This window comes from Cololabis saira, chromosome 10 (genome assembly GCF_033807715.1).
Source record: "Cololabis saira isolate AMF1-May2022 chromosome 10, fColSai1.1, whole genome shotgun sequence".
NCBI classification, from domain to species: domain Eukaryota; kingdom Metazoa; phylum Chordata; class Actinopteri; order Beloniformes; family Belonidae; genus Cololabis; species Cololabis saira.
In genome coordinates, this window is record NC_084596.1 from 7,994,434 (window position 1) to 8,016,045 (window position 21,612).

At 45.6% G+C, this 21,612-nt stretch overlaps 2 protein-coding genes across 2 annotated transcripts; both read right to left on the reverse strand.

The window, feature by feature from the left end:
* Positions 1–1,380: 1,380 nt before the first annotated feature.
* Positions 1,381–9,766, reverse strand: LOC133452369 (zinc finger protein OZF-like). Its single transcript, XM_061731637.1, has 3 exons — positions 9,625–9,766; positions 5,819–6,319; positions 1,381–3,408 (listed from the first exon to the last, which is right to left on the reverse strand). Exons 2-3 carry the CDS (start codon positions 6,006–6,008, stop codon positions 2,279–2,281), a joined length of 1,320 nt encoding a protein of 439 aa, XP_061587621.1. The 5' UTR covers positions 6,009–6,319; positions 9,625–9,766; the 3' UTR covers positions 1,381–2,278.
* Positions 9,767–9,991: 225 nt separating this feature from the next.
* Positions 9,992–21,132, reverse strand: LOC133452163 (uncharacterized). Its single transcript, XM_061731384.1, has 4 exons — positions 21,043–21,132; positions 18,243–18,479; positions 15,202–15,996; positions 9,992–12,163 (listed from the first exon to the last, which is right to left on the reverse strand). Exons 2-4 carry the CDS (start codon positions 18,412–18,414, stop codon positions 10,716–10,718), a joined length of 2,415 nt encoding a protein of 804 aa, XP_061587368.1. The 5' UTR covers positions 18,415–18,479; positions 21,043–21,132; the 3' UTR covers positions 9,992–10,715.
* Between the last annotated feature and the right edge of the window lie 480 nt (positions 21,133–21,612).

Sequence of the window (21,612 nt, forward strand, 5' to 3'; positions counted from 1 at the left end):
ACTCATTATCTTCAACTTGATAAATGTAGCTCGTCCTCGTCCTTGAAACAGGACGTTATATCTTCAACCGGGGGAGCAGTTCTTGTTTTGCAGATAGCTCTCGCTATCAGTCACGTTATCTGACTTCTCCTCCCTGCACAAATAAGTTGTACACACACACCAAATAGGGTTAGTTCATATATAAAGGCAATTGGAGTAAATATGAGATTACTTAATGTACAACAACACTAGAGATATTTACATTATTTTGGCTGAATTAAAGAGGGACGGGCATTTTTGCATGAACCACTTTGTCAAAAGGTTTTAAGGCAGCGGAGCCTGAAGGTTAAAGGTCAACAGTAACATTTAAAACATCAGTAAGTAACTCAAACCTGCCAGTTTTCGGGAAGATAAACGCGCTCAGGTCCGTGGGTCCAGCCGCATTTATACGTTGCTGACTTTAGTCTTCAGTTTAAATGGTTCAACAACAACCTTTGTTTTGCTCTCTTCACGTTTACTTACAGAAAACTGGTTCAATGACTGCAGCTGACGGTGAATCCACCAGCAGGGGGGTACTTAGTATTGCCCACCTACGTGACTTTTTTAAAAACATATTTTTTCTAAACAAATAATGGGATGGATGAAAGGTTATACAGAGTTGTTTGTCTGAGGTTTTACACCAGAACCGTTAGTATCAAAAGAAGAGGCGCTAACGCACCTCTACATTATTGTTACTGTAGCTTATTTTAATGGGTTGCTACATATTCTAGTGCAGGACATCACCTGTTACCCCTTTTCCACCAAACCGGTTCCAGAGCTGGTTCTGGTTTCCAACTTGTTCAACTTGGGAACCAGCTGTGTTTTTCCGCAGCTCGGGTGCTAATGGGAGCCACGTCACTGTAAAGTTACGTTGCCGCATTTGTGTGAAAGTTGCAGCAACAACAAGGTATTTGCTCTAATAGGACTTGGTCCACGTAGCTCCTCCGTGGACACATCTCTAAAAGACAGGGTATTGTTAAGAACCTCACGATTCGATTCTTTAGGTTTCGATTCGATTTGATATTGATTTAAATAATTCGATATCAATTCAGTAAGACGTAGAAATACACAAATACCTGTTGGCAATTTTTCACTGTTTTTATTTTCATGCCTATAACACGTGGCATGTTACTTCACATAGAAATGAACTGAGCAATTAAACTTGGCAGCACCATAATGGCTCACTTGTGCATTTGTACTGTAGTACAAAAGTTAAAATAAAAAAAAACACATGACAGTTCTGTCAACATGATCCGCAGGTTTATCGTGTTGCTGTTCGGCGCAGCAACACAACGAACCTGCGGATCATGTTGACACAGAAATGTCATGTGTTTTTTTTTTTTATTTTAACTTTTGTACTACAGTACTGACTCGACGCAGAGCCTCCACCACCTTCTCTCCTATTGGACACAACTTTCTCACAACGCGGCACGGTGGAATTTAAAAAATTTTCAATTCAGCCGCGGCAGGTGCCCCCCTGCGCGCCGCAGAGCTCGGCGGCAGAGCGGTCCACTCTTGCGCCGCGGTAGCACATACATGAATGGGAAAGCCGGCGGCAGTCTGCGATTGGTGCCCTCTTCGTGAAAGGGGCTTTACACATCTCCATACTTTTGTCCGTTTCTCGTGTTCCTTCTTTAAATGAGAATTCAAAATGAGTCCAAAACGTCTGATCTGAAAGATTTTCCGCTTGCCATCGTCGCCATTTTATTGTTGTTTGGTCGCGTGCAGCCACCGTCCACAAAACGCGAATCATAAGAAAATGTTGCGCACAGCGCCCCCACTGGCCAGGAGGTGCATCGATTCAGAGGCTTTGCTTAATCGATATTGAATTAGGGCGGGGATAATTGCGATGCATCGATTTTTCGATATTTTTACCCACCCCTAACAGGTTGTCTCCTCCTCAGACTCATGATGCTTTGCTGCATCCAGATTCATTCTTATTTGAAAATGTCTCCGTCTCCCAGTCTTGCTGTTGCTGTTGGTCTTAACTCCACCCCCCTCCGCTTACGTAAGCGGTTCTTTCATCTAGTCCAGCAAAGAGTTGGTGCTACCTTGGAACCGGTTCTTCTGGCCTGGAGCCATTTCTTTGTCAGTGGAAACAGAAAGTCCGGTTCCAAACTCAGCACTGGCCCACAACCAGAACCAGCCTGGAACCGGTTTGGTGGAAAAGGAGTATGCATGAGCCATCAGCAGGTAAAAGGTGACTCTGAACGATTTCACAGATTGAAGCTTTCAAACGTTTCGATTCTCGTGTGAACCGTCAGCTTGCTGCTTTTATCAAAACCTTTGCCGCATGTTTGGCAGGAAACGTTCCGTCACAGGTCTGGGTTTTCCTGTGGGCCGTCAGGTCCCTGCTCTGGTTGAACCCCTTCCCGCAGGTCTCGCAGGAGTACGGCTTCAGCCCGGTGTGGATCCTGGAGTGGGCCGTCAGGTCCCGGCTCTGGCTGAAGCTCTTCCCGCACCTCTGGCAGGCGTACGGCTTCTCGCCCGTGTGGGTCCTCACGTGGGCCGTCAGGTTGGCGCTCTGGCTGAAGCCCTTGCCGCAGGTTTTGCAGGAGTACGGCTTGGCGCCGGTGTGGACCCGCATGTGGACGATCAAGTCGCCGCTCCGGCTGAAGCCTTTCCCGCAGGCATCGCAGGAGTACGGCTTCACCCCCGTGTGGATCCTCGTGTGGATGTTCAGGCTGCTGTTGGTGTTGAACCCCCGGCCGCACGTCTCGCAGGAGTACGGCTTCACCCCCGTGTGGGTCCTCATGTGAATGTTCAAACCGACAACCCTGTTGAAGCCTTTCCCGCACGTTTGACAGAAGTAGGGCTTCTCGCCGGCGTGCGTCCTCATGTGGGCGGCCAGCCCGTCCAGCTTCCGGAAGCCTTTCCCGCATGTGTCACAGGAGTAGGAGCTCCCGCTGCCATGCTTCTTTGCGTGAACCGTCAGATTCCCCCTCTGGCTGAAGCTCTTGCCGCACGTCTCGCAGGAGTACGGCTTCTCGCCCGTGTGTGTCCTCAGGTGGCCCATCAGGTAACTCTTTCGGCCGAAGCTTTTGCCGCAGGTTTTGCAGACGTACGGCTTCTCTCCCGTGTGGATCCGGAGATGCCGCCTCTTCTGGGAGTTGTTCTTGAAGGCTTTTCCGCAAAATTCACAGTTCACAAACTTCTTAGCTGCAACGGTTTGTTTTGATCCCGGGTCTTCGCTCTCGGACGCAGCACCTTCAGGAGTCACAACGACATCGCTGGGCTCCTGCTTCAGGGGCAGATGCTCCTCCTCCAGACTGGCGGGCAGCTCCTCCAGCTCCTCTTTGACCCGAGGGAGTTCTGGTCCCTCCGGGGTCGGAGCGTTGGGATCCTGTTGACGGAGCTGCTCCTCTTTACAGACTTGTTGGAGCGGGAAATCTGGATGGAAACAGAAGACAAACGGTGATGCAAAATTTAGCCTCGGGCCGACTAAGTGTGCAGTCTGATCAAAAAAGATTAACCATAACCATAAAGATGATTTTGTCTACTCGAATCGTAAGATTGAATCATCCATTTTTCTTACCCCACTGGCAATATATATTTTCTGCTTAAAATAAGAACATTTTGATTGAATCTACAGAATATTAGTCTTACATCTAGAGGGTCTATTTTTGCAGTAAAAGACGGAAACTATTTTGTGTCTTTAGGTACAAATCGGAAATATGAAATATAGCGTGGAGTCCCCCCCTCCTTGAACCGCCACCTTATTGTGGTGGAGGGGTTTGTTTTGCCCGAATGCTCCTAGGAGTTATGTTGTTTGGGGCATTACGCCCCTGGTAGGGTCTCCCATGGCAAACAGGTCCTGGGTGACGGGCCAACTAACCCTGGATTCACACTGAAAGTGCCACAGGCGTCCGGCTGCCCTTCATTGTCTATGAGAGCTGGCTGTGAGAGGCGTTGGACGAATCCAGGGCAACAATTTGAAGTTGAAAAATCTCAACTTTATGCAAATGAGCAGCAGCGACGCCGAGGCAGCATCCAATCACAGACTGGGATTCCCGAAGCAAGATGCCTCAATGCAGATTGTACTTTCATGTACACACAAACATACACTCACTCACATGCGTACATGAGCATAGCTGTGCACTAACAAACTTATTTTATCAGGAATTAATAGATTTGATCCAGCAAACTGACATTTTTGCTGATTTAACTGCCATGTTTACCTGAACTGTGAAACTCATGTGAAACATGTACTGGTACACGTGTGCTGGGGCGGTTTGAGGCCGAGTGCGACGCGGCAGGGATGAGAATCCGCACCTCCAAAACCGAGGCCATGGTTCTCCACCGGGAAAGGGTGGCGTGCCTTCTCCGGGTGGGTGGAGAAGTCCTGCCTCAGGTGGAGGAGTTCAAGTATCTCGGGGTCTTGTTCACGAGTGAGGGAACGATGGAGCGTGAGATTGACAGACGGATCGGTGCAGCGTCCGCAGTTATGCGGTCGATGTACCGGTCCGTCGTGGTGAAGAAGGAGCTGAGTCGAAAGAAGAAGCTCTCGATTTACCGGTCAATCTACGCACCTACCCTCACCTATGGTCATGAACTTTGGGTAGTGACCGAAAGGACAAGATCGCGGATACAAGCGGCCAGGATGAGTTTCCTCTGCAGGGTGGCTGGACGCTCCCTTACAGATAGGGTGAGGAGTTCGGTCACCCGGGAGGAGCTCGGAGTCGAGCCGCTGCTCCTTCACATTGAGAGGAGTCAGCTGAGGTGGCTTGGGCATCTGTACCGGATCCTCCTGGAGGCCTCTCTAGGGAGGTGTTCCAGGCATGTCCCTCCTCCCTAGGGAGGTTTTCCAGGCATGTCCCACCGGGAGGAGATCCCGGGGAAGACCCAGGACACGCTGGAGAGACTGTCTCTCGGTTGGCCTGGGAACGTCTCGGACTCGGACAATATGAGTAAATAAGTTAAACAAATAAATAATTATCATATAGTGTGGTGTAGCACGATATAATATTTATAGTTTAGATGTTTATAGTTTAACATCTACATGGTCCCAGTTGCTCAGCCTGGACCTCGATCATAACTATGCAGATGACACAAGTCTAAACGTAGCAGAAAGAGTAAGGAAATTAGTGTTGGGAAGATTATTTCTTTGTAACGATTCTTCTTTGAAATAAACTTCATACAGTTTTAAAGCCTGTGTATTTCCCTTTTAAGGAGGTGCCACTTTTATAAGGAACATGTGTTTGTGTAATGAGCAGCAGAGCTGAGGTTTTATATATATATATATATATAAATAATATATATATATTATATATATATATAATATATATATATATATATATATATATATATATATATATATATATATATATATATATATATATATATATATTATATATATATATAAATAATTAATTATATCTCACCAGAAGAATATAATCTGACTCAAGCGTTGATCAAAGGCATTGATCAGATTAATTAGGGGGGTGATGGTATTGGAATTTTCTCCAGTTAAATGAAAACAAAGCAGAAAAAAAGTTTTTGAAGGTAGAAAAGATTGAAAGTCAGCACTAAAAACCAAGAACCTGAACCCTGAGACTGGTTCTGGACTCGGACCTGAACTGTACCAGCCACATGAAGACGGTAGTGAAGTCTGTTATCACCTCAAGACTATGTGGAGGATTAAAGGACTGGAAGGACTTGGGAGACCCGGTGCAGCTCTTATCTCCACTAGACTGGACTGCTGGTCTCACGGGTCTCCCCAGAACCTCCGTCAACCCGCTGCAGTTAGTCCAGAACCTACTGCATCATGTTAGCTCATAAAGACCATTCAAGTTTTAATTACCTATAATGTGCAACTTAATTTCCATTTCCTGCAGTCTGCGCTGAAGATCCCCGTCTTCCTCGCTCTGGACCGGGTCCTTTTGGTTCTGGAGTCTTTCACTGCAGTCGGACTGAAGCCCGTCAGCCTCCTGCTTCAGAACCAGCTGGTCCCCCTCCCGACTGCTGCAGACTTCCTGTTGTTCTTCTTTCATCTGTGGAGGTTCTGGTTCCTCCCGGTCCAGACCGGAGCTCCTCTCCCGGTCCAGACCGGAGCTCCTCTCCCGGTCCAGACTGGACCCCCTCTCCCGGTCCAGACCGGAGCTCCTCTCCCGGTCCAGACTGGACCCCCTCTCCCAGTCCAGACCGGACCCCCTCTCCCGGTCCAGACCGGACCCCCTCTCCCGGTCCAGACTGAGGTTCCTCTCCCGGTCCAGACTGAGGTTCCTCTCCCGGTCCAGACCGGACCTCCTGTCCCGGTTACAGAGGTTCTGCTCACAGAGATGTTCCTCCTCCTGATTCTTGTCTGCAGAGATAAAAAACACAGATGTTATTAGTGTGTTATTAGTGTTTAGTTGCAATAATGTGTAGGTCTCTTTTTGTGTAGGTTAGTGCAATAATGTGGACATTTGTGCAATATGATTAGTCGGGCTTTGCAATAATGTGTAGGTTCTTTTGTGTAGGTCAGTGCAATAATGTGGACATCCGTGCAATAAGTTCAGTCGGGCTCTGTGCAATAAGTTTTTTCTTCTACTCAGGGGTATTGTGTAATGGGTTTTCTAGGAGTGGGAACTGATGTGGGTTAATTATAGTGTGGTTTGATTCTATGTTTGGGCAAAGACTTCAGAGTTGTTTCTATGTTTGTCGGAGTATGATTGTCGCCGTGCCTCGTGTCCAAGACAAATTTCTCCTAAGGGAGACAATAAAGATTCATCTTATCTTATCTTAGGACACAAAAATGCAACTCTGGACGAAAGAATTTGCGTTTGAACACTGAAAATGACAAAAGTGGAAGTTAAAACAGACAAATGATCTCTGTCAACGTTTGATGTTTCTGATCTTTCTCCTTGACGAACGTCAGACCAGCAACCAGAACTTTCTGGAGAATGTGGTGGACGGGGGACTGAACTTCTGGACCACCAAACCGGTTCCAGATCTGGTTCCCAAGTTGAACGAGTTGTGAACCAGCACCAGCACTGGCCCAGAATCAGTCCTGGAACAGGTTTTTGGTGGAAAACGGGTATAAGGGGCGAGGTAAGAATCTGGGCTAAAGTTGGTCCAGCCGCTGAGCCGAACCGTCACTGCTTTGGGCCACATGGGGCCAGCGGTGTAATTAATCCATATAAACAGATGTTCTGATAATATTTTCTCATTCTGAGTTGGGCTTTGAGTATTTCGGCTATATATCCGGCTCTCAGTGAAGGCGGACGCTTTTTCTGCTGTCTCCTTCCTTATCTGCCCGGCTGCTGCTTTTGTCCTGTCTTGTCTTCAGAGTCTCTCCTTTTCACTCCTCCGAAACTCTACAATCATGGAATTGATTAACTGGTCCCTCAGTACCATTGACCAAATTTTTGCAACGAGAAGCCAGGGGGTTAGGGAGCCCTCCTGCCCCGACGGGACATTTTTTGCTGGTTACACGATGGACGCGTACAAAAACTGGCGGCCGATGTGCCTCAAAATTTTATCTGTCTGTGGATTTATGATAGCAGGATTTCTCCTAATTGGAGTGGGGATCTTCCTGGCCTATCGACAATCGCCCCGGTTGGCCAGAGGGGGCATGTATAGCCCAGGAGGTTTTGTGGGGGTAGCTCACCTTGCTACCCAGGGGAACATGGGGAGAACATGCAAACTCCACACAGAAAGATCCTTTCGCCAACCCCACCCAGGGTGTGGGCACTGAAGTCATGGGGGAATGGGGGAACTAACACGCACTTCAGCGCCCACAGCGTCCCCGGTGGGAATCGAACCCAGGACCTTCTTGCTGTGAGACGGCTGCACTACCAGCTGCGCCACCGTGCCCCCTGCTACTTGATATTGTGTATTGTATGATATTCAATGTGAAGATGTATTTTTTTCTCCTACCCCCAGTGTTAGCCTTTGGAAAACAGGCGCACAATGCCATTGTGCCGCCGCCGGTGTATCCGAAGTCAAAAACAGTTTTCTAAACTGACCTAATGAACCTGATTCTGATTCTGATTTGCAAGATAATCAAATCAAGTCAAAGTTTATTTAGACGGGACAATGCACATTAAGGAACACTACATTAAGCAGTGTAAATACAACAGATTTTAGCAGAAATGCTAGTTTCCACCCGCGGTCCCCACAGAAAACATGAAAACAATTCAGTCAATCATTACAATCAAACAAGGGAACAAACATAAAACATACATTGTAGCAAAATAGATTTAGCAACATTTAAAATTATCAATCATCCATCCATCAATCCATCCATCCATCATCCATCTATCCATCCATCAATCCATCCATCCATCCATCCATCCATCCATCCATCATCCATCCATCCATCAATCCATCCATCCATCCATCATCCATCTATCCATCCATCATCCATCTATCCATCCATCAATCCATCCATCCATCCATCATCCATCCATCCATCCATCCATCCATCCATCCACCATCCATCCATCATCCATCCATCCATCAATCCATCATCCAGCCATCGATCCATCGATCCATCCATCCATCAATCCATCCATCCATCCATCCATCCATCATCCATCATCCATCCATCCATCAATCCATCCATCCATCAATCATCCATCCATCATCCATCCATCCATTCATCATCCATCTATCCATCCATCTATCCATCCATCCATCATCCAGCCATCCATCCATCAATCATCCATCCATCACCCATCATCCATCCATCCATCCAACCATCCATCATCCATCTATCCATCCATCCATCCATCCATCATCCATCTATCCATCCATCCATCCATTATCCATCCATAATCCATCCATCCATCCATCCATCCATCCATCCATCCATCCATCCATCCATCCATCAATCCATCATCCATCCATCAATCCAGCCATCATCATCCATCGATCATCCATCCATCCATCCATCCATCCATCATCCATCCATCCATCCATCATCATCCATCGATCATCCATCCATCCATCACCCCTCATCCAGCCATCCATCCATCCATCCACCATCCATCCATCATCATCCATCCATCCATCATCCATCCATCATCCATCTATCCATCAATCCATCCATCAATCCATCCATCATCCATCCATTGTTCATCCATCCATCCATCATCCATCCATCATCCAGCCATCCATCCATCATCCAGCCATCCATCATCCATCCATCCATCATCCATCCATCCATCCATCATTCATCCATCCATCCATCAATCATCCATCCATCCATCCATCATCCATCCATCCATCATCCATCCATCATCCAGCCATCATCCATCCATCCATCCATCCATCATCCAGCCATCCATCATCCATCCATCCATCATCATCCATCATCCATCCATCCATCCATCCATTAACCATCCATCATCCAGCCATCCATCATCATCCATCATCCATCCATCCATCCATCCATTAACCATCCATCATCCAGCCATCATCCATCCATCATCATCCATCCACCCATCATCCATCAATCCATCATCCATCCATCCAGGAGCTGTTGTCCCTCATCTCCATGGCAACAGCTGCATCACGTGATTCACTCCGACACCCGGAACCTTTCACCTTTAATTTCTCCTAAAACCACGTTTGTTGCTTCTTACCAGCCGAAAGCTGCTTTATTTACCGTCTCTTTCTTCTTACCGGCAATAAATGTTCCCGCTGATGACGTCACCCAGGTGGCGATTATTATTTCATCTTCGAAAATAACGACCTTAAAAACTTAGAACCTTCTGTTGCCTCCGTGGAGCTGGCGGGAGCTAATGCTAATGCTACCTGCGCTTTGTTTACTTCCGCCGGAAGTAGTTTTCTTATTCGTTGCCTTTTTTTTGGTCGGCTAAACCATAGACATAATAAAGAGTAAGAGTAAGAGTAAGAGTAAGTAAGAGTAAGAGTAAAAATAAGTGTTTATGTCTATGGGCTAAACCTTTATTGACTTATTGACACGTTACACAAACAGCAGAGAAAACCGTAAACTTGATGATGCAAAATAAAACAAGCCCCTTGTCAGTAAATGTATCATTTTATTTTGTCTCAACTGTCCCAAATGTTGAATATCTGTAGATAATTTATTGTTTTGTTTCATGTTTTTTTTATTGTATACCCTACAGAACTTTGTTGAACATAGTTTGGAAAAAAATAAATAAAATAAAACAAGCCCACAAAGCATTTACTAAAGTTTGTAAACCAGATTTTTTTTTTATTTATCGTGCAGAAAATCCAAAACATGCAAGATGAAAAAATATACTTCAAAATATACTACACTTCTACATTTATTTTAAGATTAAAGTAGGTCACTTATGGAAATGATGAAAAACCAAGAACTGTTACTAACGGAATCATCACAAAATAAAATGACCATAGAATAGTGCATGTTCTGAAATTAAATTAGTAAAATACTTAATTAAAGTAACTTAGGCTCGGCTGAAATTAGCTGGGATAGAGAATGGATGGATGTTCTCTGGTGTAGAAGGCCTTTCCACAGACTTCACCAGCGAACAGCCGGTGGATCCTCATGTCCATCCGTCCGTCCGTCCGTCCGTCCGTCCGTCCGTCCATCCATCCACCGTTCTGCTATCTGGAAAGCTTCAGTCCATCCATCCATCCATCCATCCATCCATCCATCCATCCATCCATCCATCCATCCATCCATCCATCCATCCATCCATCCATCCATCCATCCATCCATCCATCCATCAGCTGGGATAGAAAATGGATGGATGGAAGTAACTTCGTTAACTACAAGAGTCCGGTCCGTCTTTCAAGTGACGTTTCATGTGGAGCAACAGATTGCGGTGCTGTTGGAATATTTTCCCGCACGTTTTACACGTAAAAAACAGGCCCAGGTGGATTTTAATGTGTCTCTTCAGGTTTCGCTCCTGCCTGAACTTCATCCCACACGAGTCGCAGCTGAACGTCTTGCTGCAGTTGTGCACCTGCATGTGCTTGGTCACCAGCTCTCGGCTGAAGAAGGCCTTCCCACAGACCTCGCAGGCGAATGGCCGGTGGATCCTCATGTGGTAAAACAACATTTGCCGGAGTTTGAACGTCTCGCCGCACGTGTCGCAGGAGAAGGGGTTTTCCTTCGGATGTTTGAAAACCACGTGCTGCAGCAGACTCTTGTCGTGGGAGAAGCTTTTCCCGCAGAACTTACAGGAGTACGGCTTGATGTCGGGGTGCGTCTTGGCGTGGGCTAGGAACTGGTACTTCCGGGCGAAGCGCTCGCCGCAGGCCCGGCAGGCATGGGGCTTCCTGGTCCGGTGGGTTCTGGAGTGGCGCCCCAGGTTGTACTTGGACGAGAAAGTTTTACCGCAAACGTCACATCTGGGGAACTGGATGTTTGGTTCGGTCTCGACGAACGGTCCTGATCCCGGGGCCAGATTCCTGCTCCGGTCCTGATCCGGGTTCTGAGAGGGGAGCTGGTCTGTGTCAGGTTCTGGTTCTGGTTCAGTGAAGTCCTGTTCCTGGTACGGGGGAGTCAAGGTGAAGGTTTCAGTCTCCTGCTTCAGAACCAGCGGCTCCAGAATGCTACAGAGTTCCTCCTCTTCCTGTTTAATCTGTGGAGGTTCTGGTTCCTCCCAGTCCAGACTGGACCCCCTCTCCCGGTCCAGACTGAGGTTCCTCTCCCCGTCCAGACCTGACCCCCTCTCCTGGTCCAGACCAGACCCCCTCTCCCAGTCCAGACTGGACCCCCTTTCCTGGACCAGACCGGACCCCCTCTCCCAGTCCAGACTGGACCCCCTTTCCTGGACCAGACCGGACCCCCTCTCCCAGTCCAGACTGAGGTTCCTCTCCCAGTCCAGACCGGACCCCCTCTCAAGGTCCAGACTGGACCCCCTCTCCCCGTCCAGACCGGACCCCCTCTCCCAGTCCAGACTGAGGTTCCTCTCCTGGACCAGACCTGACCCCCTCTCCCAGTCCAGACTGGACCCCCTCTCCAGGTCCAGACCTGACCCCCTCTCCTGGACCAGACCGGACCCCCTCTCCCCGTCCAGACCGGACCCCCTCTCCTGGACCAGACCGGACCCCCTCTCCCCGTCCAGACCGGACCCCCTCTCCTGGACCAGACCGGACCCCCTCTCCAGGTCGAGACCGGACCCCCTCTCCCGGTCCAGACCAGACCTCCAGAGCCGCTGGTCAGAGAGAACTTCCACCTCCTTACAGCTTCTCTTCTGGGGAAAATCTGGAGGAATAAAATCACAAGAAAAGAAATAGGTGACTAATTTAATGTCGTTCAAAGTTTTTAAGGCCACTAATGTAGCAATACAACTTCTGACCACAGGGGGAGGCACATCATAAAAAAGTGGACGCGTCATTGCATCAATCCAATTTTGCGAAACCAGATTAACCAGAAGTAACAAAACTTGCACCGACCACTAGGGTCCGGATCCAATGACCTCCGGGTTGAAATGTCCAACTTTCCAGCAGAAATAAACATATTTTTGTTCTTCCGGCTCTCGACGAAGGCGGACGCTTTTCTGCTCCTCTCCCTTATCTATCTGCCCTCTTACTGCTTTTGTCCTGTCTTGTCTTCAGAGTCTCTTCTTTTTCACTCCTCCGAAACTCTACAATCATGGAATTGATTAACTGGTCTCTCAGCACAATTGACCAAATTTTTGCGACAAGAAGTCAGGGGGTAAAGGAGCCCTCTTGCCCCGTGAAGGAAGAAAAAATAAGTTTTGTGTCCTGAAATGTCTTTAGTTCTCAAAACAGTCATATCAGCTATGCACCTGTTGTTTAATGTAACTGTGAGAGAGGCGCTTGGCTCCCGTGTGAACCAAGCCTTAGCGTGGGAACTGGCAGGCGGGGGTTGAAGGGGCAACCCCCTCCGCAAGGTGCTGAGTAAAAAGGTATAAAGACGCGAGAGCCGGAAATCCGGATCAGAGTCAGCTACGGGTCCTGTGCACGGACGCCGAGCGGGTTGATGGCTGCTCTGCCTGGACTGTTCCGGCTCTCCAGTCCTTCTGTGTTAAGGTAAGAGGTACATCGCCTAGCCCATATGTAATTGTCTGTTGCTTTGTCATTTGCGGGGGATAACTTGACACAGAGTTATCCTAGCAAAGGGCAGTTGTGTGTGAGTCTTTTTGTGTGCACTGCTTTTAATAAATGTATTCATTATAGCAAAAGCGAGTGTGTGTCTGATTCATTTTTGCACAGCCGACCGCTCTCAAGCCTAAAGTGAGATTTCTCCCAAAACACCCCGATGGGACATTTTTTGCTGGATACACAATGGATTCCTACAAACACTGGAAACCGTTGTGTTTGGCGATTCTGTCTGTCGAGGACGTTGAAGATGCCTTCATAATTGGATTTATGATAGCAGGATTTCTCTTGATCGGAGGAGGGGCATACCTGGTGTACCGACAAACGCGTAAGTCGTCGACAGCTGTTTTGGCTCTTTCAGAGCTGCCGGACGTGGCTGAAAGGACAAGCAAGGCGATCAACACTCAAACTTTAACGTTGGGGGAGCAAAGCCGTAAGCTGGATGCGATTCTCGAACAGAATCTCAGGCTGCCGGCGGTCTTTGAGCTCATTGGCAAGATGGTTAAGACCTTGGAGAAGTTGGAAAATCGGCTTGGCGGAAATTGATCACAAATTCGTCTGATTGGAGTCGCCATTGATGAACAAGAGACTAAAAGCAGACGGAAAATTACGGAGTCTGTCTGTTTTTGCAATATAATTGTTGATTCTATAATCTGGCCTTGACAGGGCGGTTTGGCCGATCGCTCTGGTCACAATCTTTCTGGTGGAATGTAAACAAGGTGACTCTGCCCCCACTAACCCTCCCCTCTCCCACGAACATCTGCGGACCCTGTTTTCAGAACTGTATCGAGCCGCCTGATAACATCAAGGACATTGGCTGAGAGCAGCTCTGAGCAAAGTTCACGGACTTATCGCTACACACACGCTGATAACCACACCTCCCTCAACTCAACGCCTTCCTTGGCCCCCCCCCTCTTATCAGCCCCCCCAACAGTCTCCGGGTTTCGAGCGCCACAAAGTCGCGGCGATCACTTGGATGTACTGTGACCCGGCGGGTTTCGCCCACTGAGTGGAAGAAAGACTGAGTGGCAGCGTAGACTTTCAGTTTGAGCAACTGGAAAACATCTAAAATAGGAAAGAGCTGTTGTGCGATCGACTGGACTCATAGATTTAGCAAGAAATCGGAGTTATCGTTTTACAGACTGACAAAAAATAAGCTTAAGAGAGACAAAAGGATCGCTGCAATTCGCAGAAACAACTGGATTCCAGGCACCGAAACATGGATTTGCGGTTCCAATTTTGTATCAGGTAATGTTGGATTTTTGGGTAGCTAACGTTAAACGGTCAAATCATAAAGTTCGGTGTCCACATCACTTTAATTTCACCAACAAATCCTGCCTTGGAGTAGGACCAAGCATCAAGACTTCTGTATGCCTTCAAGCTTTGCTTCATGTATTTCCCCGGTGTAGAAATTAAGTACATATAAATATCAGGAAACTGGATTTGTGGCCAAATATTAATGTCCATGGACCACTGGTTCTTGGGGTAACTGTACCAAATATTAATGTCCATGGACCACTGGTTCTTGGGGTAACTGTACCAAATATTAATGTCCATGGACCACTGGTTCTTGGGGTAACTGTACGGGTCACTGTCAAGTCCAACTGCCTTAAATTTAAGCCCATAATCGGCTGTTATCCCGTCTTTTCCACTAGTTGCAGCCAGTTTTGCTGATGTTTTGCCACTGAGTGCAAGTAAGGGGGCTGGTCCAGTGGGGAAGTGACGTCAATTTAGACCCTCTATTAGTCCGATCAGGTCCGCCTTAACATCAAGAGTTCATTCGGACCACCAGCAATATCTTTTAAAATGTAATGATTTGACATTTGGAAAGAACAGAATGAAGTTTGAATAGAATTACAGGTAGTGTAAACTCTATCACAATAAAGGTGAAAAGTGGTCAAGAATTCTAAGATAAGGTCATTTCAGGCAGGTATTGTTTATGAAGGTGTTTTATTTGATTTAATTTCTATGTATTTATGTCTGAGAATGATGGTGATTTAGTTTTATCCTCTGTGTTGTTTGTGACTAAGGGAGTTGTGTCTATTATTGTTTTGTTTGTCATGTATAATGTATGTCTGTTATGTGTGTATGTCGGACCCCAGGAAGAAGAGCTAATGCTGTTGCTAATGCTAATGGGGATCCTAAATAAAACAAACAAACCACCACTGACTTACGTACCTATTCTGTGTAGCCGTATTTCTGGGTTCCAGTTGATATCTCGCGGCCGAGGCTGACGATAGACGTCTTCGTACGGGTTCCAATGTCCCGGAGACTCTTTCAGCCTTTCTTCACATCTATACGCTCGAAACTGCGGGGGTTCTGGTTCCTCTCGAAACTGTAGAGGTTCTGGTTCTTCTTGAAACTGATGAGGTTCTGCTTTCTCTCGAAACTGTGGACGTTCTGGTTCCTCTTGAAACTTTAGAGGTTCTGGTTCCTCTCGAAACTGTAGAGGTTCTGGTTCTTCTTGAAACTGACGAGGTTCTGCTTTCTCTCGAAACTGTGGACGTTCTGGTTCCTCTTGAAACTGTGGACGTTCTGGTTCCTCTCGAAACTGTGGAGGTTCTGGTTCCTCTTGAAACTGTGGACGTTCTGGTTCCTCTCGAAACTGTGGACGTTCTGGTTCCTCTTGAAACTGTGGACGTTCTGGTTCCTCTTGAAACTGTGGACGTTCTGGTTCCTCTTGAAACTGTGGACGTTCTGGTTCCTCTTGAAACTGCAGAGATTCTGGTTCCTCTCGAAACTGTGGAGGTTCTGCTTTCTCTTCCAACCGTGAAGGTTCTGGTTCCAACTGCTCCTCTTCACATTGTGGCGACTCTGGTCCCTCCTTTTCAAACCGTGAAGGTTCTGGTTCCTTTTCCACCTGTAGGGGTTCTGGTTCCTCCTGTTCTTGACTGAAGTTCCTGTCCTTGTGCCAAAGACGTCGGTCAGCTAGCCGCTCCTCCTCCTCCTCCTGGACATGTTTCTGTAGATCGCCTGGTGGGACAAGACAGGACAAGAAGGTGACGACTAGAGATGCACCGATCAGGATTTTGATCACCCATCTCCAAAAACCGTATCTGCCGATCACCGATCACAACGTGAAATCCATAAATTCTTCAATATTGTTGTCTCATGTACAACTATGACATTGTATTTTTAGGTATAAAAATGAGGAGATGAGAAAGTATCATAAATTGTCTGTTTTATTGCAGGCCGATATGCAACATTTCACTCTGGAGACTCTTAGAAACGACTCGGACTCGTGTAGCTTATTAGCTTCAACTATAAACCTTAGTTTTCCGGTGGAAAGAGGAATTAAATCTTAAAGGGGACCTATTATGGCATTTAATGTCTACTTTGAACAGGCCTTGAATGTCTTAAAAACAAGCTTTTGATTGCTTTTTCTATATAAACTAGAAATTCAGCCTCTGGGCCATGTCTTTATCTTAACCTCATTATCTATGCGGGATTCTGAGTGGGCGGGGCTAGGATAATGAGACACTGTGCTGATTGGCTGCCTGAATGACGCGGTACACCGCTACGAAAAAATGGCGGAAGCTCCGGCCGACGGAGTTAAGCCTGAATTATGGTTATGCGTTAAATCGACGCAGACTCTACGCCGTAGGGTACGGCGTAGAGTCTGCGTTGGTGTAACGCGGAACCATAAATCAGCCTTTACACGTGTCCTAACTGCATGCGATGCGAGTGAGTGTCAGCGACAAAATCAATTCCATTGCTTTATTTTCTATTGGACTGTCCTAACTGGCCGCAGCGCTGCCGTTTTGAGCTGAACATTTGTCGGACGCCCTGCTTCTATTCTCTTCCTGCCGCTCGCGTTGAAAGCCGGTTGAAAGCGCTGTAGGAAACAGTCATGATGAGGAACGGCTGATCCAGTTAGTTGAAATGAGAAGTTATCTCTATGATTCCTCCTCATTTCACTACAAAAACCTCAGTAAAGTGGCAGCTGCTGGAGGGAGATGGACAGAGAGTGTCCGATGTCACGCAGTGCTACACGATAGTCGGACGCTCTCATGCAGTTACACGGTTTTATAGTTGTGGGCGTTGTTTCACGCATCGGAGGCCAAACCTCTGCTCCTGTCGTGACGTCACGCGGCTGTACAGACACTGCAGAATTTGGTTGCTTTCCTCCTTCTCTGAGTTGGCAGGCTGAGGGGAGACCACTTTATATATGTTAAAGCAAGAAAAAACATGTTTTTCATAATAGGTCCCCTTTAAAATAAAAATTAATTATGAATTATTAAGCTTTGCTAAAGCTTTAGCGATAGCATCCACCGCGTGTGAGGAAACTCTTCACACTAGAACTCCAGATGTCACTCGTGAAGCGACTGACACGACTGTCGTCCTGCATAAGGGTTCATTTTGGATGTGGCTGTAGTCTGGTATAACTCCTTTCACCAGTGAAATATTTACAACTCGGCAACACGTACCGCAGATCCAAGCTGCTAACGACGTGTTTAAACCCGACGTCTGCTACAACAGAAAGTGGCTGATGAGCAAAGCATATGAATCCATTACCTTACGATGTAGTTCTTTATTTTTCTTGATGTCGTTTATATGTCTCTGTTACAGGTGAGTTAGCGGCGTTGTTCCTGTTGTTTCTCTGCCTTAGCGGCACTTTGGAAACTCAATATACTCCTTTGTGTGAGAAACGTTCAAATGTCCTATCAGTTTCGTTGTTGAAATTCTTTTGTAATGTTCCTCCTCTGGGTTTTTCCTTTGGACACCTCGCAAACTGCAAATTTGTTGTCCTCTTCGGACATTGTAAAACTCCGACACCAGCGACGCCGGCCCCGCCCCCTCAGGACACCTGGGTCTGAGATGAGGGAACGCAGCGCGGGCGGTGGTTTGTTGTTGTAAACGCCATCTGATCAGCTGCTTTGGACTATTATTTTCCGATCTCCGATCAAAACCGATAGGGGCATTATCGGCCGATACCAATCGGTTGCTGATCGATCAGTGCATCTCTAGTGACGACTGAAGGTCATGACTGAAGAGGTATGAACGTGTTCATCGTATTGAGAAACAAATATCCTGTTACTCTTAAAATCTACGGCCTGAAGTGGGATCGGTACCGGCAGTCTTCGGTGGGAAAGGATCCCGGATGAAAAATCAATGCATCTTTGAGACTCAACGTCAAAGTAAATGTAGAGCTCTGACTTGGATCCTACATGAGTCATGTTCAAGTGTCGGTTTGTTCGGACCTTTACGGAGTTCCGTACCGATTCTGTGGAGCTTCACTCGTGGTTTGCAGGCGATGTCCAGCAGTCTGCACTGACGGTCGATCTCCTCTTCGTAGTGGACGATGGTCTTTTCCAACACCGTGAATATCTCTGCAGCAGCGGCGGCGAGTCGTTGCTGGATGATCTCCCTCAGATACCCGGCTGAAGACATCGTTTCTCCTGGACCGGCTCCTCGCCGTCTTCCTTCACATCTGTCTCTCGTCGTCGTTGTTGTTTCTGCGGCAGAGAAGAAACTGATCAAAAACCGGCTTCTGATTCGCCGGCTTACGGAAAACGATAAAAGAGCTTTTTAAGATGACTTTAATGATCCCCATGGGGGAAATTCAGGTATCGCAACTGCTCAAGACTACAAACATTAACAATAAGACAGATTTAAAAAAAATATATATATCAGGGCTGTCAAAGTTAACACGTTAATAACGCATTAACTTAACGTCCTCTTAACGCTGACAATTTCTTTAACACACAATTAACGCGCAGGATAAAAAAAATAAATAATTAAAAAAACAAAGCGTTTGAGGAAAAGTATGGTGGAGTACTGCATGAACTTTTTTGAAAAGCAAGAAAAGATGGAGAATGAAAAGGGACTTTTAAACGGCAAGTTCACTTTCAAAAAGATGCAAATCGTGATTAAAAGAATTAATCGTTTGACAGCCCTAACCTATACTGTACATACATACATACATATACATATATATATATATATATATATATTAGCGCTGTCAAGCGATTCATTTTTCAATTTTTTAATTTTATAAATCGTGATTAATCGCACATTTATTCACACATTTTTTGCTGTTCTAAATTACCTAAAGGTATTTTTTTTTGTTTTTAATACTGTTAACAACATGAGAAAGGGACAATATGCTTGCCTTATGCCAATGTTTATTCAACCTTCCACAAAAAAAAGCTTTTGACCTGAATGTAACATTAGATTAATATGGTGCTTTTGTGTTGATATTATTCAAAAAAGAACTCTGGCAGAGTGATGGCAACATATATTTGAAGAGGAACCTCAGACTGATATACAAGTATATTTGGCATTTTATGACAAAATGTGACCGATTCCTGTACGATGACATTTTGACAAATCAATCAAATCAAACTTGGTAGGTTTAAAAATCACTGTGCCAAGTTTGGTGTTAAAAGAGACAGCAGCTAAAAATAACCTGAAAAATCTAACACAAAACACAAATCTACATAAATTGCCCCAAAAAAATTGCCCAAGATTTAACATCGCAATATAACAAAATATTGCATAAAGAGTTTCAGCTCACGAGGACATGGGGGGGTCCAGAGGTTCCCTAAACTGGGATTGTTGCTCTCCAGAAACAAAAGGCTGATTGTTAGGAATTTTTCCTACTCCACAATTCATCCTAAGGTGAAGAGGGAAAGATGCAGGACAAGGTGAAAATCTGTGACGCAGTTTTTGTGATATAAACCGCTTTTCCAAAATTGGCACAGGTCAGATCTGGACTTGGTCCATTCATTTCATACCATTATCTTTCGTCATTGTTAAGATTGAAGCCATTATTTATGTTGCTAGTTTTTGCATAAAGTTTAAAAATGTGTTCGCTGTAAAGCAAATATTTAAAAATGAGCAGAATATTGTTTTGTGAGCCAAAATTTGATGATGATCAGGAAAGTAGGTTTTACATTTTAAGCAACATAGCAAAAAACTATTATAGCAGAAATGGGCCTGGACTATGTCCCAGATTAGAGTTATATTCAAAGAACACCTTGACTAAAAATATTTTACTTAGGGTTGCCAACCGTCTCTTGAAAAAACGGAATCTTCCCGTATTTATAAACTAAAGTCCCATATTGAGCTGAAAAGGGACTCACTTTGTCCCGTATTACTGTGAAAGTCAAAAAATAGTCCTAAAATACCAATAAAAAAATGGCAATGAGCTGTTGAGTTCACAAGTTATTTTTTTTCTGTTTTACTACAACTGTAGCTACAGTCATGGTCTTGAGGCAATATGTTTACAGGTTTTCTACAGACTTTCTGTTTGCACTTTTGTTATTGCACTAAAAACGTGCACTATTGCATTAGAATGGATGTTCTGCTTTCTTTCTATTGTTTTATATTAATTCATGCAATTTTAAGTTAAGCAGGACAGGTTTCTGTTTAAGACAGATAATTACTCTATTCAGTTCATTTTGTTATTTGTATTAAAGTGAATTGCTGGATAATAATTTGTTTTCCACGTGTTCATTCATGTTATTCAAAAATATGCATCTATTTCAATTCAGGTTCGAGTCAAATAGTTAAAAAATCGTTTCACTCACAAAAAGAGGGGCTAGAAAAATTCACCACGCCAGGAAGAATGAAGTCAACCGGTTTGAGTTGTCCTTTATTTATTTTTCAGGGAGTTGGCAACCCTAATTTTACAGTAGGACACATCATGGTTTAGGAGATATTATTCCAAACGTACTTTTTCTGGGATAGTGCCACCTTGTGTCTGACAAGTGTCATTTTTTACCGTCCGAGCCCAGATAATGGCTTTGTTCATAGAATTTGGGCTGCCCAAGTACTTTTATAATAATAATAATGATAATAACCACGGAACAACCCCCGGGTCCTGCAGGGCAGCAGCGCCGGGAGCGGCGGCGCATCGACCGGCCGGTTCCTGCGCGGCTCCGCGGCTCGGACCCCTAACAGCGGGTCCTGGGCGCCTCCGAAACCCCCTCTTTAGAAAATACCCCCGCTTTAAAGCTGGCCTGCTTACTTTAAAGATGAAAATATTCTATTTAAGACGCGGTTGTTGCCGCTTACTTGCGCCAGACGATCCCAGGGAGCCGTGATTTCAGCGCAGACGCTCCTTTGTCGTCTCCGTCTATTATTATGGCGGAGCTTCCGTGTTGTTACTGCGATCTATGGCAAAACCACACGGTCAAAAGTGACCGGTGCTCTGGTCTCCAGAACACTTCTTTCAAACATGATTGTATTATATTGGGTTCATACTTTGGCATTAGGAATAACCAGTACTCGAGTTGTAAAAAAATAAAAATAAAATCAGGGGGGATGGTGGATTTTATCATATGGGGACAGATAATTTGTGCTGATTACAAATAATATAATATATTACAAATAATAGCACTGACCGAAACACCTGCAGAAATACTGCAGAAATGACATAGCAGCAGTTAAATGCAGCCTTCTGTAAGCTTTAAATATCCACTGGGCTTACATCAAATACATCAAAACACAACAATCTTATCAACAAACTTATCATAGTAAGTAAAATGGATCACTGCAAAAACTCAAAATCCTAACAAGAATAATAGTCTTATTGCTAGTTAAAATGTCACATTTTATTAAAACAATCTCATTACACTTAAAACA